Source organism: Guillardia theta (genome assembly GCF_000315625.1).
Source record: "Guillardia theta CCMP2712 unplaced genomic scaffold GUITHscaffold_2, whole genome shotgun sequence".
NCBI lineage: Eukaryota > Cryptophyceae > Pyrenomonadales > Geminigeraceae > Guillardia > Guillardia theta.
Window position 1 is genome coordinate 224,711 of NW_005434672.1, and position 13,987 is coordinate 238,697.

Sequence of the window (13,987 nt, forward strand, 5' to 3'; positions counted from 1 at the left end):
TGTAATGCCTCTCTTCCACATTCCTGCAGTCTTTCTTCTGCTTGAAGCACAACACAAACGACAATCTTGAATCTGTCCGCAAACACTCGCAAAGCAATCTCGTCCCCCCAGTATGACTTGCGATCCATCACAAAAGCTCGGAGGTCATCCAGTTGCGGGGATCCTAGTGAAAACGATATCAGACACCTCGCACCTCTCTTCCAACCCCCGCCCCCCCCCCCCCCCCAAAATTCTTATCCCGCTCCTCCTCTTCTCCTCCTCGAACCTTTCTTTCTCTGCTTACGGGACCCTTCCCCCAAAAAAAACCCGTTGTTATCACAGGAGCTATGCCAATCCCTGGTCCTTTTCCTTGGGGTCTTCTCCTCGCACTTGTTCTCGTCGTGGTCCGACGCGTTCCGACTCTGAGATGTCGTCTCCTCCTCCTCCTTCTCCTCATCGTCATCCTCGTCGTCCTCCTCCTGCCGTTTGGCCTTCCGATGAGGAGAAAGAAACTCAATGGATCGAGACGGAGCCACGTCTTTGTACGCCGAGCCCTTGTCCCCGAAGCGCGAGCGAAGGTAGGAAGGGATAACTGCCTTGGCCTTGCTGCTTGTGGCGCTCTTTCCTGCTCCCTGAGCGTCAAACAACAGCTTCGCTATTGGACAAACCTCCTCATACCCATCTCAGAGGCCTCGTCTTTCCCATCGCTGTGCCGCAACTTCAACAAGATGTCAACCTGTAGGTTCCAACGACATCATCGACAGAAGCCTACCTGGTATTTCTTGCTTCCTCCGTTCTCGCTCACCCTCCTTCCATCAACCGTCAGCATAGCTCGAGCAGAAACAAGACACGCTCGCACTGTTTCCGCCTGCGATCGACTTTCCAGACAAGATTCTCGAGGATCAAAGTCTGATCCTCCTCCTTCATCTTCTTCTCCTCCTGCTCCAGCCGTCAACGAGCACCCCCGCCAGACCCAACGAGACGCACGAGGTATCTTCTTGCCTCTTCCTCCGTGCTCAGTCTGATACCATCATTCGTTGTGTAGATCATGTTCCCCTCCTCGCCTTCTCTATGCTTCCAACCCAGCGGCAGACTGTCATCGATGTCAGTGTGGGGAACATTTCGCATGAAGCTACTTGTCCAACGTCAGATCATCCGACGAGACTCCGTTGCTCTTCCGAGTCCTCATCTTTCTGCCAAGAAACTCGCGTCATGTTTCAGAGCTTGCAACCTGTCCTCGCTCACCAGGTCACCAGGTTACAAGGAGTATCACAGCATTCAAATCTTGATCTCAGACTTGACGCCTGTCCCCAGCAACAATCTGAGGAATCGAGATTAGAACGTTCCATTGATATTCGTTTCATTCCACGTGGCCTGCCAATGATAGCAAAAGGTACATCTCATCTCCCCTTCTCCCCTTGCCTCAACAAGCACATTGTTACAACCCTTGTTCCATGAAATGATCCTCCACCCAAACAACGCATCATATTCTCCTCGAAAGGATCTACTGCCTACAGCATGTTCTTTTATTTCCATGGAATCATGCCCCCGCATGTTTCAAGAACCCCCCTCCCTCCCTGCATCATGCCGTACAACCCCTTCATCCTGTTGGTAGAGGACAGGTTTTCAATTCAATCACACTCTTTTTTCATGAGCCTCCCCGAATCTCTCCATCTTCTCCATCGCTTCTCTTCTCCTCTTCCTCTTCCTCTCCCCTCTCCCACAACCCCCCCCCCCCCACTTCCCCCTGCTCCCTCCCTGCCATTTCCTCCTGTCTTCGCCCCCTCCACGTCTGCATCGCATGTAATTACCATACGGGTAAGCAATTTAGCACATATCACACCCCGTATAGTCGGTGAACAGCCCACCCTCCTCATTCCCAAGTCTTGTTAGGGAATATAACCCCTACTTGATGAAGAGATTCGCCCAATGACCTACCCTAAACGACACCCCTGCTCCTCCCTGCGTGCGTATCTTAATTTTACTATCTGAACTATAACCCTACCCACATGGGAATGACTTCGAGAGTACCCCCGTGTTTTCCCAATTTCATGACCCCACCAAGACCATTTACCACCCTCCCTGTATCCACCCCTTCCTACTGTGTTGCCGTTCAAGATCAGGTGGGGTGGTACCACCTGCATCCATGTACAATAAGACGAGTACCGGTGGTTTTCTGGTTAAAATGGGTGGTGGTAAGACATGTGCATTCTGTTCGCCACGGTAGGGCATGTGTGGGGGTTATTTAGTGCTAGGTAGGTAGGGTAGGGTGAGGTCGAGATAGGGCGGATCTAATGGCAGCAGGGTGGATAGTGGCGGTGCTAGCGATGCTGGCGGGCGAGGCCTCAGGGTTCATGCCAGGCGGAGGAGCAGGAGCAGCAGGAATAGCACGAAGACAAGTGGTCAAGCCCCCGTCTCCTCTTGCTCGTGCTCGTGGTTCTGTCTTGGGGGGTCAGTACTTGCTGGATCGAACCGTCCCATGTCCCGGGATGCGATCGCATTTGAAACTTTCCAAGTTGCAGATGAATAACAAGGTGAAGATTGATCCCATGCTATCAGAAGTTAAAAAACGTCCTTGCAGTTTGAGATTGAGGGGACGATAGTCTTGATAAATCAGCCCATGACGTTTGACAGCGGGTTCATGAAGCGAGAGTTTGTAGTGAAGACAGAAGAGATGTATCCACAAGATGTCAAGTTCGAGCTTGTAAAGGACAAGTGCTCTCTCATTGATCAGTACCAAGTCGACGACAAGGTCAGGGTGAGCTTCAACATCAGGGGCAGCCAGTGGCAAGGGCGTTACTTTACCAACCTGCAGGTAGGCAAGACTTGTCATAACCTGCATGACGCGGCTCCTTTGACAGGCGTGGAGAATAGAGAAACTGACAGGCTCTGCGTATGAGCTTGACCCCGCTGAGATGGAATGGGATGCTCCTGAAGGTGAAACTGCCTGGTAGAGTTGCTTCAGAGCTCATTGTCGCAGAACCACGCATGACCCAGTCGCGTCCGAAGTCAAAGACGTTCGACCAAGGTGAAGTGAGCGCGTTGAAGTGCTATGTGTGATGTCGGTACTGCCAGGATCCAAGAATGTTGCATGGGATGATGACATTCCGTTCTAAGGACGACAGACGAACTCTTGTTGCTACATGGTTCATTGCCACCTTAATTCCTCCGCGAAGTCTACCATGATCCAAAACAATATGAAGTTGAAGATGTGGACGTAGGCACATAGAGGGCATAGCACGCGCAGAACGGAGAGAGAGAAGTAGAGCAAGTAAAGCGAGTACACAACTCCTCTGTGAAAAAAAAGCAGTCAGCTTCAAGAAAAAATAGAGAACAAGAGAGAGAAAGAAAAGGGTGGAGGGATTGGAACACAAGAAGAGAAGTGATCGAGAGGAAAGAAAGGGTTGGAATCCGTCGAGGGAGGGGAATGGGAGGTAGAAGAAGCAACGTACATGGCCGTGAGAATGAAAGCAAGCACTATCGGCCAGTATTGGTCGGTAAAGATCTGCAAACAAAAAACTCTCAGATACTTTCCCATTGCAAATAGAGGTAGGAAAAGCATGTAAAGCAAAGAAGGTCAGAAGGAAAGGCCAGAAAATCTGGCTGAGAGCTTGCAGGCAGTTGGACGTGCTAACTTACTTTGATGAGCACGCAAAAAGCGACGACGAGATAGTAGACGATCCCAGCAGAGCTGCAGGAATGGTATCAACAAGTACTTGGAGCAACAACGAGGGCTGAACCTGTTAGTAATGCCCAAGAACATGGAGTTGGATCCTTTCTTCACGGACGAAGAGCAGGAGACGGTGTTGGAGATGTCACAGGCAGCTTGATAACTTTCTCCGTAGAACTGATCAAGGAGGTCCTGTGTCAGTAGGAGGACGACAAGTCCAACGCTATCGTCACCTCCACTTGTCGATCCACCTCGTGTAGGTAGATTGAGACGACGCAGCCTGCCGCTGCCACGATGAAGATGGCGAGAGGGTACAAGGACCAAAGCTCTGTCATAGTTGTCAGATGAAGGTCAACACGGGCGAGCAAGAGCATCACCGGCCATGATCAGGGAGATTACAGCGACCAGGCTGAGGGCAGCGAAGGAGAAGCCCAGGTCTCTTGATTGCTTGTCAACGAGAGCATCAACAACTTCTTCCCAGTCGATAAAAGAGGAAAGCTTGACAAAGATCCAGGCTGCCAGCAGCAGCACCACCACGACCATGGCATCTCCTCGCAGAAACGAAGGGACCTGAAAGGACGGCACAGCATGAGCTGCCGGTGATCGGAGAGGGAAAGAGGGAGAAAACTTACAAGTCCTGTTCCCCAAGTATAGTAAAGCTCATCTTGTACAATATGCTCCGCCGTCGCAACTCCAGCGAGCTTTCCTGTCCTGACACGTCTGGAGCTGGAGCTAGAGGATGATGATGATGATGATGATGATGATGATGATGATGATGAGGAGGAGGAGGAGGAGGAGGAGGAGGAGGAGGAGACAAGCTTCCACATCTGAGGAATGCTGGTGCTTGAGCCTGTTCCAAGCCATCGGTTTCCTTTCAGTCTGCTTCCACTAACCCGTCGGCCACGAGGGGCCGACGTGTGGAGAAGCGCTTGATGAGTAGCATCAGTTTCTTCCCCTCCCACATGCATGCCGGACGTGAAGCTCCTGGTCAGCTTCCCCAGCGAGCTTAGCGCTTCTCCCAACTTGTCTGCCCCCCTCGAGGTCTCCAGCTGAGCCCGGGCTGACGGGGCAGCAGGCGACATGGCGGAAGTAGCGAGTAGCCTCCTTCTGCCCGAGGATGTGCTGGAGCTGTCTTCAGCCGCTGGCAAGCAGCTGGGGAAGGGAGTGCAGGCGAGCATAGCAGGCGAAACGATCGGGACGAAGGTCTCCTGGACCTCAACCTCCCACCAGTCGCTCTCCACCTTAGTCGATCGTTGTGCCTCCTCCCAGTAGGCGGCAGCTGGCCTGGAGGAGCTGAGAACTAGCTGGACCTTGCTTGCTCTGACACACTTCGAGTCATGGGGGAAAATTGACGAACGGAAGAAGTTGGCATTCTGCCCCGCAAGGATAGCAGCAAGGAGATTGACCAGCCACGACGCCTCCCGCCAGTCACCAACTTCGATCAGCTCCAGGAGCTTCAGCTCGAGCCGGGGAAGCAGAAAGAGCGACCAGCCAGGGGGTCTGTCCCTCCTCCCAACCTGGTAATAAACGTCCAGTTGTGTCCAATTACCTGCTCCTCCCTCGCACTCGGGATCGCTGGATACCTCGAGGACTACCTCCGTCCGGCTCCCTCCCTTTCTGCCCTCCTTCTCTCCTCCTCCTCCTCCTCCTCCTCTTCCCTCCCAGTAAATGTTGACGATTCTCAAGGGCTGTAGGAGACGGAAAGCCATGCCGGCCCATGACCGACCCCAGGCTTCCTCTACCTCCTCCTTCCCCTCCTGCAGCGTCGGGTTGGACCCGATCGCCTCCTCCAAGTTCTGCACGTCTGAAAACATCTTCCCCCACCTGCTCTCAAGATGAGGAAATAGGGAGGGACGGGAGGAAGAGGCGAACGAGAAAAACTTGGGAGATAGAGATGCAAACGATGCGAGACGAGGGACATGAAAGAAAAGCGACTTGGAAGCAGGAGAAAGGACAGGACAATAAAGGAAGGGGGGGAAGGGAAAGGAGAAGTAGAAGCTCACGGAAGGTGACGATCATGCAGGGCTCGGGTAACAGCCGGCCATCGCTTTTCCTTCTCCTCCTTCTTCCCCTCATAGCGACTTTGAAGGCCGTTGGGTGCGACGAGACCCGTCGCCTCCTGTGCCCCCGTTCTCTCTGTCAGAAACGTCGAGTTTGACCTAGCAAGCCCGCTCCCGATGGCCACGCGGTTGGCGTAGATGAGGAGGAGGCCGATGAAGCAGATGAGAACCCGAACAAGCAGAGACCTGATGACCCGTAGATGTAAGAATGATGACATCAACGAGAGCAAGGCAGAGATGGGTATGGAGACATAGCAAGGGAAAGACAGAGGAAGGGGAACGCAAGAGATGAAGACAGAGAAGCAAGAGACTGATATAAAGGAGGAGAATCAAACTCACAGGCTCGCAGTCACCGTCTGTCTCTTCCCATGACCATCACTGAGCTGATCGACGATCACCATCCCTTCCTTGAGAACATCGTGGAGGGCGAGGAAGATGTAGACGACCAGCAAGACAAGCATCGTAACAGGAACAACAACGTTGAGAAACGTGATCATCTGTTCGACAGTTGGGCTGATGACGATCCAAGATTTGCTGCTTTCCCCGTCCCAGTCCACACGAAACATGAAGAACAGGACAATGATTAGAACGAAGGCGACATGCGACCAGAAGATGGGTAGTTGGAGAAACTTGCTGTCATTCATTCTGGAGAGACAATCATGATCAATGACAAAACGAGCAAAAGCAAAACATAAGCACAAACAACAGGTGCACATGGCATACGTCCACACTGTATCAAGGTCACATCATACTCAAGGCAAAAAAAGATCAGGTGCAACTGGTCAACAAATCAAAATTGCGGACCTGTCTCCGATTTCAACAATGCCATCAAAGAACTTGAAGACTCCCGCGAACCAACCAGTCCTCTCCTTCTCCTCCTCCTCCTCCTCCTCCTCGGCTTTGGGAGTTTCTGTTCCATAGAACGGCAGAGCAAAGTCAATCAGCGGAGTTTCTTCTGCAGATTCCGCACTGCTTGACCGTGACTTGGACAGGAGCTCGCTCCATAGAGAGTCGTCCACAACGGGTACGAGGAGACAGACTTTCAACATGAAGAAGAATCCTTCATTGCTGAAAACAGCCGTAGCAAGCTGCGTGATGAGAATCGCCAGCACGCTAGCATGTCTGACTGAGCTAAAAGGAGAGAAGATGAAGAAAGAAAGAAGAAGCTCCACAATGAGCTGAAAACCAGCAGCAAGCTGAAACATGAAACTCGGGAGAAGCTGCAGGTACCATACAGCAGGGGTCGGGACGATGTTGGTTGCGAAGGAGAACTCGATAGCGGTAAGATCGAACCACTCTTTGTACCCCGACGTCACTTTGTTCATTGCAGACAGGATGAGGAACTTGAACAGAACGAAGCGGATGAGGAGGAGCAGCACGTTGTCGCTGTCCCTCCTCCTCTCCCTGATCCATAGCGGAGCCATCAGGCATGCCACGAACCCGCTCTCCAGCAGCAGCTTGTCGGCATCATAGGAGAGCAGAGACACTCCTGCACTGCACAGAACAAGGTAGATGAGCCAAGACCCGAAGAGAGAGTAGAAGCTAGGAGAGAAAGCAACTCCCGCCACGCTGGATCCTACTCCCGCGATGCACAGCAGGTCAAGGACTGCGTCTCCCACCCACGAAGAATGGTGTGCGAACGAGGAAAGCGGCGAGTCTGACTGACCTCCTTGATTCTGGCTGATAGGGATCATGCCATGGCTACCCAGAAGCCCCTGGATCTGATAGAACAATGATCCGAAGGCGGAAAGGAAGCAGAGGCTCATCAGTCTCAGGAAGAGATCCCTTGACATCCTGTAGCTCGTTCGCTGAAACTCCTTCTTCCTCGCATGAATGCTATCGAACTCCTTCCCCACCTCATCATACACGGACCTTGCCACTGAGCTCAAATCGAACATCTCCCCTGTGCCAGGCCTGAACCATGTAGAGTCCACCGCTCCCTTCGACTCGCTCGACATCGTCCTCTAGCTGTATATGACGAGGCCGTCAGAACACTCGAGGAACTCTGATAGATGTTCAGTGAAAGGAACTATCTCTTCATCTGCCGCTCCTCCTCGTCCTCTCCGCCATCCCTGCAGGCTCCCTTGTGACAAGCATTCCCAAGGGCCATCCCGACGTCAACAAACGTTAGTGCACTGCAACGATACCGTTAAAACGCAATTGATTTCATGTCCGTTACATTGGGACGTTGCGGTCGCCCAGGGTTTCCTGAAGAGCCACTCTGACTCTTCACCACCCCCACCCACTACGAAACTTTGACGACATGTATTGTACCCCAGTAACCATATCAGATCTGATGAAGGGGGGTGGGTGTTGCTGCCCTATAAAATCAGGGTACAATTACTAATGAGGGAACTAAATTATCACGATGTTATGTTTCTGCCCTCTTCAATTGAGCCCCGTGATACCACCCCGCTACCCTCGCACACTATTTTTTGCAGTCAACAATACACCACCTACCCAAAAACCGAATCATCATTAGCACCGGTACAGAGAATAAAAGTACCCTCCTTTTTCCTCACCTCGCCGTGCAAAATCACACGTGGGTCAGTACCCCTACCAGTTCAATGGAGGAACGGAAAAATTGAAAAATGACGGTACCCCCTAGAAAGTACATACACCACCCCTAGGTTGGATAAGTTCACGGCCGGCTAGCCACTCTGCCGCCCACCCTCATCACCCGGTCATATCAGTCTACCCTCCTGATCAGTATCGAAATTTTTAACACTACCCCACCTGGAAATATTATTTTCTGTACCCCTACCCCTATAAATTCCACTAAATCATTCATCTCGAAGATGATTACAGTACCCTGACCCTCTTACCAAAATTGAAACTGATTACATATTCTCCAAATCTAGAGTTCCAAAGGTGAATTGTGTTAAGGGTGGTACTCATGTGGAGGGGGTAGGGGTGGCATCGATCGGAAAAGCCACTACCGCCATGTTGACGCAGCTTGTGCATGGCCTTGAGCTCCACGTGCGGGGGATTCCGGCATGGATGCAGCACATGAACCCGGACAAGATGACATCCAAGCAGAAGAGCACTCTTGTGAGCTCCTTGCACTCCCCGAGATGCTAAGATTGTCCCTGCTGCATGTAGTTCGAGTACGCCCATGGTCTTCAATGTCTGTCAGATGCAGCCAGCATGGGGTCCCATGTATTGCCGTGAACACTTCTTTATCAAAATCAAACCCTCGTGTCCCTGGACATTCAATGCATTCTTGTTTTTCTGTATCCTGTTGCCGATGTTCGGGGTTGATGTTTCATGTATCGCTTGCCCTTGTTTTCCTTCCTGGCCTCGAATGAACTTCTTTTGATGTCCCTTTGGCGATTCGTTAATCTGACAATGATGTTCAGTTGGACATGGAGGGTCATCGCGAAGCAAAGGCCAGAAAGGCATGCTTGGAAACTGAAAAGCATGGTGCTCGCTGCATTTTCTAAGAACAGCTGATGGGATACTTTACACACTGGGGTTAGATAACAGATTTGTGCGCATAACGGAAGTGGATCGTTTCTGGATGCATGATATCTGCAATTGTATAAAGAGGAGGGCAGAATAAATGCAAACTTGATCGGTTGCATAACTTTTTCAGTGTGATTGGTACACAGGCACTAGTGCGCTGTCTGGTGAATGTTGATTGCAAGTTCTGGGGAAAGAAGGTTGTCTTGAGTAAATTTGTCAAGGAACACATAGACAATCATAGAAATAAGCTGCAGTAGATTTGTTTCAGGACTGGGGTCTCTTCTGCTCGGCCCATCAACATGTTCCTGCAGATTCGCAGGTTGGAACCTACAGGCAGCGAGTAACGAGTCAGTCGTGTCCTGCAGTAGCTTGTTGACCAGTAGATGATCAGTGCCAACAAGAGAGTCTTTCCGACTGCTTCTTGTCAGAGGATTACTTCGAGAACCTCGCCTTCCACACTTCCAGGCGTGTGTTCCTCTCATCGCCATGTTTCGATTGCTGTCCCGGTAGAAGGCAGCAGAAAGCTGATGAGGGCGGCTTGTGAGAACTACTGAAAAAATATTGCTTATTTTTTTCGGCACTGAAAGTTGGAGGCCATACTGAGAGGAACGGGCCAGGATCCAGCTGTCGAGGTACTTCCTGATGCCATGGTGAGAAGACGAGGAGATTGCAAGAGATGGTTTCATTGCCAGTCACTCGTGCAAGAGGCGTCTTCATGCTAGGTGCTCATTCGGCATAGATTAATTGGAAATCATGCCATCATATTATAGTCTTGCGTGAAGGTGTCCAAGAGATCTTCGAGCTGGAGCAAAAAAGTGGATCTGAGCTTGAAATCCAATCTCCCTGCTTTCGAGGTGCCTGCCTGGATTCCCCCCAGGTGCCTGCCTAGAATCCCCCCAGCAGTGTACCTCAAACGCGCGAGGACGATCCAACACGATGTTGTGCTCCAGAGAACTGATACAACCCATCCTTTTGCGAGCTACGTTTTTCCTTGTTTTGTCGAGCAGAAGCTCCCAAGGCTTCTCGATTGCCCCCCATATCAGCCCTTGCCCAGTTGTGACAAGAAATCTTGTCGCTCCATTCCCAACCATGACTACATCCAAGTCCTTCCGCACTGCATTGCGTGGAGGGGCTTCAGATGAAGTGAGCCCCGGAGAAGCTCCGAAGCAAGAAGCCAATGGGGACTATCTCGTGCAGTATGTCTTGATACGGAAAGACCTGCCGTGGCCTGCAGGGAGCGTTGTGGCTCAGGGCTGCCATGCTGTGACAAAGGCCCTGTGGGAGGTAAACCAAACTTTCTTACACTTAACCGGAATGATTGACACGGTTTGAATAGTACAAAGAACATCAAAATGTGATCGACTATTGCGGTCAAATCAACTCAATGCACAAGGTGGTTCTTGGCGTGAAGGACAGGAAGCAGCTGGAGAAGTTTGCAGGCAGATTGGAAGAGGCAGGTATCTCAACTCATCGTTTCACGCGAGTGTTGCGCATAATCTTACCCAGTGTGACAGGATTGCTTCACTGCATCTGGGTTGAGCAGCCAGAAGACACTCCAACAGCATTAGCAACACTGCCATACCCGAAATCTACCATCGGTCCCTTGCTGAAGAAACTTCCATTGCTGCAATGACCTGCTGGATGATATGAAGATCTTGACGAGGGGGATAATACATAATGTTGAGCAAACGTTTATTGTGTAGAGCTTGATCTCTTCTATCTGATATTTATAAGTTTATTTACTATCGTAGGTGGTTGGAAAATCTTGCAGCACAAGGTCACCTAAGAGACAATTTCTATGGATGGAAAACAATTCTGTGAGCTTGACTAGAAATGCTCCTGTAGCAAACTTTCGCCTCAGAATTCCAAAACTGCAGGAAGAGACTTTCTGGAAACAGGCGACTTCCTGTAAATGTTGAAAGGCGACTCCTCCTTCCGGATTTCAGCAATGAGAGGAGAGGTGTACGAAGACCCCTCTGAAGCCCCCAGGTAAAGTGGAAGAGAAAGTGACAAGGCTCTATTTTGCCTTGGGGATCGACCATGTAGACTTCTCCTCCTATTGAGCAGGCGCAAAGGCGAGAGAAAATCTTCGCTGCACGAAGTTGCGTCGTTACTGATGGCAGGGGAAAGACTTTCTTCATAGCTTCCGTTGGTGACAGTGATGAAGCCGTCAAGTTTTGCAGACTCAAAAGCCATCATCAGCTCCATAATATCTTGGTCAAGAGACAGTTTTCTGTTCCAGATTACTTTTTCGACGTTTCCATCGTCCTCGAACTCATACTCCGCCTGATCAAACATCACTTCTTCGCGCTCTTGCAGAAATAGCTTTTCCCATTCCGAAGGGCTTCTCTCAACATCAAGGTTCGGAGAAGACATCTGGGTTTCGTAATACTGTAACAAACAGTGCTCTTACCCACGTGCTAGCCTTCCAGAAGTGAACTTCCCGTGGCAGCGGATCCAACAAACTCACTTTCTCCCCCTCTCTCTCGCCTAGGGTTTCAATCCCTTCCTTATCCTCAAATAGACAACACTCCTTTGTTGTCTTCTAATCTTGATCTTCACTTCTGAATGTTCTCTCTCCCTACTCAGATCGTGCTGAGCCTTGCTTCCACGATCCCCGCCCTTGCTGTCGGCATAAACGGCCTATTGGGGCCAACCACCCACCCCTCTTGGAAAAACCGTTCCCCGATTCCTTCTTGTTGGTCTCCTTTTTGACCCCCTTTTTCCCATTCTACTACCCCACCCTTTCATACCGGAGTACCAAGCAGGTCACATGCTTTCTAAGAGTTTGTACAAGGACCCCACCCCTACCTCACATCATCTCCTCTCACAGCACGGTACAAAAAAAGCTCTTTGAATCGATTGGATGGGGTGGGGTAGACAACAGTACCCAGGTGCAGAAGGAAACAATATTTTTGGGGTGGATATCATACTTTGTGTACGGGGTCCTATGGGTTGAAAAAGGATATTTTGAGGGTGGGTGATGAAGACAAAGGGGTACATTGAGACGTAAAGGTGGACACAGTACCGGTCCTTGTCATTTTCCTCCTGGGTACGATACACCCGGGCCGGGCATGTCCAAATGAACTACTGGCAGTAGTGAATTTTACTCAAAGATAAGTTAAGAATCAATAGGTAAGCCCTTTTTAATACTCTAAAGAGCCGGGGCGGCCGGAGTCCGATCCCCGGGCGGACGCCCGGCGGCCGGTACGGTCCGGGGCCCGGCCCGGGGCCCTGCCGGCTGGAGCCGATCGGACCAGTCGCCGAGCCTCGGAGCCGCTCCGAAGCCCACCGGCCACCAGACCGCCTACGCCCCAGGGCCGGGCCCGGCCTACTGGTACTACCGTACGGTACGCTACTCTGCGAGTTGCGCCGATAGGCCGCCGAATGCCGTACTCCGAGATCATCGGATGCTCTGCTCCCCACAGGCAGGCTCTCGGACGCAGCCGCGACACGGTCGGATGATCATCTGGTGATCCGCAGTCTCGAGCCTCGGATCGGACCGTGCCAGTTATGAGGTACAAGTTGACCTCCCGGCAGTCTGCCCGAGTCCAGTCAAGTTGCAAGCTGTCATGTCACGCCACGCCGGTTGCTCCTCTCGGATCCACAGCCTGCGGCTCCTTCCAGTTCTCTGCTATCATACTTTCACTGTCAGGCTGTCAGACTATTAGTAGAGATTGAGCTCGGAGAGTTCACTCGGAGCTTTTGGGAGCTGTTCTCCAAGTTCTACAACCTTCAAGTTCAGCCGCATGATTGTGAAAACTCAGAAGAGACGATGAGAGGTTGAGTGCAGGGATCAAAGTTGCCTTCACATGCGATACGACTGTCAGCATCAGTCCCAGTTGGAGTGAGGATGTGCAATAGCTGTTCTTTGTTCATTGCAAACGATAGAAGAGGCATGGGGGAGCATGTTAGGAGCGAAAGGATGGCAGAATTGAAATGGGAAGGGTGGGGAGCATGTTGGTTTGTGCACAAGTTCATGGGGATGATGAATGCTTTGAATGCCAGGGGTCAATCGTACAAACGCTTCTACCTTCAGCGCGTGTTTTGATTGTTATGAGAGGTTTTTGTTCATAACGTGTTGAGCCGAGTGTCATGAAATCTTTAATTCACTTGCTGTTGAAACATCCTGTCCCGGGTTTGAGATGTTCGCTGCACAGATTTGGGTGTGTTTGGTAGCAAGATAGGTAGCAAGATAGGTAGCAAGATAGCAAGATAGGTTCTTGTGGAAGTTCGAGCAAACAAGCAGAATGTGCCAGATTGCTGTGTAGACTTTTGAGTGGAAGGGGATGTTTCCTCAGCAGACAGCCATGAAGAGGCGAATATTTCGGTCCTGAGCAATGAGCAGGAGGCGAACGGGCGAGAAAGTCAGTGGCAGGAAGATGAGAAGGCGGGTGAGAACGTGTAAAGATCATTTCATCTCCTCCTCTCTTCTCCTTTCCTGTTCTCGCCTTCAGTTTGTTGTCCTCTTTCCTCCCCTCCTCCTCTTCTCCTCTCCTCCTCTCTCCTTAAATCCGTTCTACTCCCGCCCCGGTAGCCGCCCGGAGTCTGCGCGGCCGGGCTCGCGGGGCCCCGGCGTCAGACCAGGCCGGGCTTGAAGACCGACAGTGACTGGCCGCACTGCGGCAGTGTTGGCTGTGGTATGCCGGGTACTGAGCGGGCTCAGTACCACGCCGTGACGGCCCCAGCCCGCGGCCGCGTGGAGCCTGATCTTGAGCCGCGCCGGGCCCGCCGGCCCGGCGGGCCGGCGGGCCGGATCATGATCGGATCATGATCGGACGGACGGAGGCTGCCAGCCGGGCCTGACGGTCAC

General features: G+C 51.6%; 5 protein-coding genes across 5 annotated transcripts in view; 2 read left to right on the plus strand and 3 right to left on the minus strand.

Moving 5' to 3' along the window:
- GUITHDRAFT_131771 (hypothetical protein) overlaps positions 1-1,168 on the minus strand; it is a gene marked incomplete at both ends in the record, with an annotated part of 2,637 nt that extends 1,469 nt beyond the window's left edge. The window contains 7 exons of the mRNA XM_005841665.1: positions 63-163; positions 284-604; positions 658-715; positions 752-788; positions 839-918; positions 967-1,072; positions 1,116-1,168. Of these exons, the coding sequence (XP_005841722.1) occupies positions 63-163; positions 284-604; positions 658-715; positions 752-788; positions 839-918; positions 967-1,072; positions 1,116-1,168 (756 nt within the window). The remainder of the gene's footprint in view (positions 1-62; positions 164-283; positions 605-657; positions 716-751; positions 789-838; positions 919-966; positions 1,073-1,115) is intronic.
- A 1,105-nt stretch (positions 1,169-2,273) lies between these two features.
- GUITHDRAFT_99398 (hypothetical protein) lies at positions 2,274-3,095 on the plus strand (the record flags this gene model as incomplete). Its single annotated transcript, XM_005841666.1, has 5 exons — positions 2,274-2,513; positions 2,561-2,794; positions 2,841-2,916; positions 2,960-3,007; positions 3,055-3,095. The coding sequence occupies 5 exons, from the start codon at positions 2,274-2,276 to the stop codon at positions 3,093-3,095; spliced, it is 639 nt and encodes a 212-aa protein (XP_005841723.1).
- Positions 3,096-3,127: 32 nt separating this feature from the next.
- Positions 3,128-7,667, minus strand: GUITHDRAFT_99399 (hypothetical protein; the record flags this gene model as incomplete). The annotated part of the gene is made up of 10 exons (XM_005841667.1): positions 3,128-3,272; positions 3,432-3,484; positions 3,619-3,670; positions 3,720-3,826; positions 3,883-3,977; positions 4,027-4,219; positions 4,543-5,473; positions 5,653-5,895; positions 6,049-6,354; positions 6,514-7,667. The coding sequence occupies 10 exons, from the start codon at positions 7,665-7,667 to the stop codon at positions 3,128-3,130; spliced, it is 3,279 nt and encodes a 1,092-aa protein (XP_005841724.1).
- A 2,596-nt stretch (positions 7,668-10,263) lies between these two features.
- GUITHDRAFT_131773 (hypothetical protein) lies at positions 10,264-10,807 on the plus strand (the record flags this gene model as incomplete). Its single annotated transcript, XM_005841668.1, has 3 exons — positions 10,264-10,458; positions 10,511-10,631; positions 10,689-10,807. The coding sequence occupies 3 exons, from the start codon at positions 10,264-10,266 to the stop codon at positions 10,805-10,807; spliced, it is 435 nt and encodes a 144-aa protein (XP_005841725.1).
- A 151-nt stretch (positions 10,808-10,958) lies between these two features.
- On the minus strand, positions 10,959-11,819 carry GUITHDRAFT_149847 (hypothetical protein). Its single transcript, XM_005841669.1, has one exon. The coding sequence runs from the start codon at positions 11,548-11,550 to the stop codon at positions 11,032-11,034; it is 519 nt and encodes a 172-aa protein (XP_005841726.1). The 5' UTR covers positions 11,551-11,819; the 3' UTR covers positions 10,959-11,031.
- Between the last annotated feature and the right edge of the window lie 2,168 nt (positions 11,820-13,987).

Coding starts and splice junctions, on each gene's coding strand:
- GUITHDRAFT_149847 (XM_005841669.1), bottom strand. CDS start 11,550: ATGTCTTCTCCGAACCTTGATGTTGAGAGAAGCCCTTCGGAATGGGAA.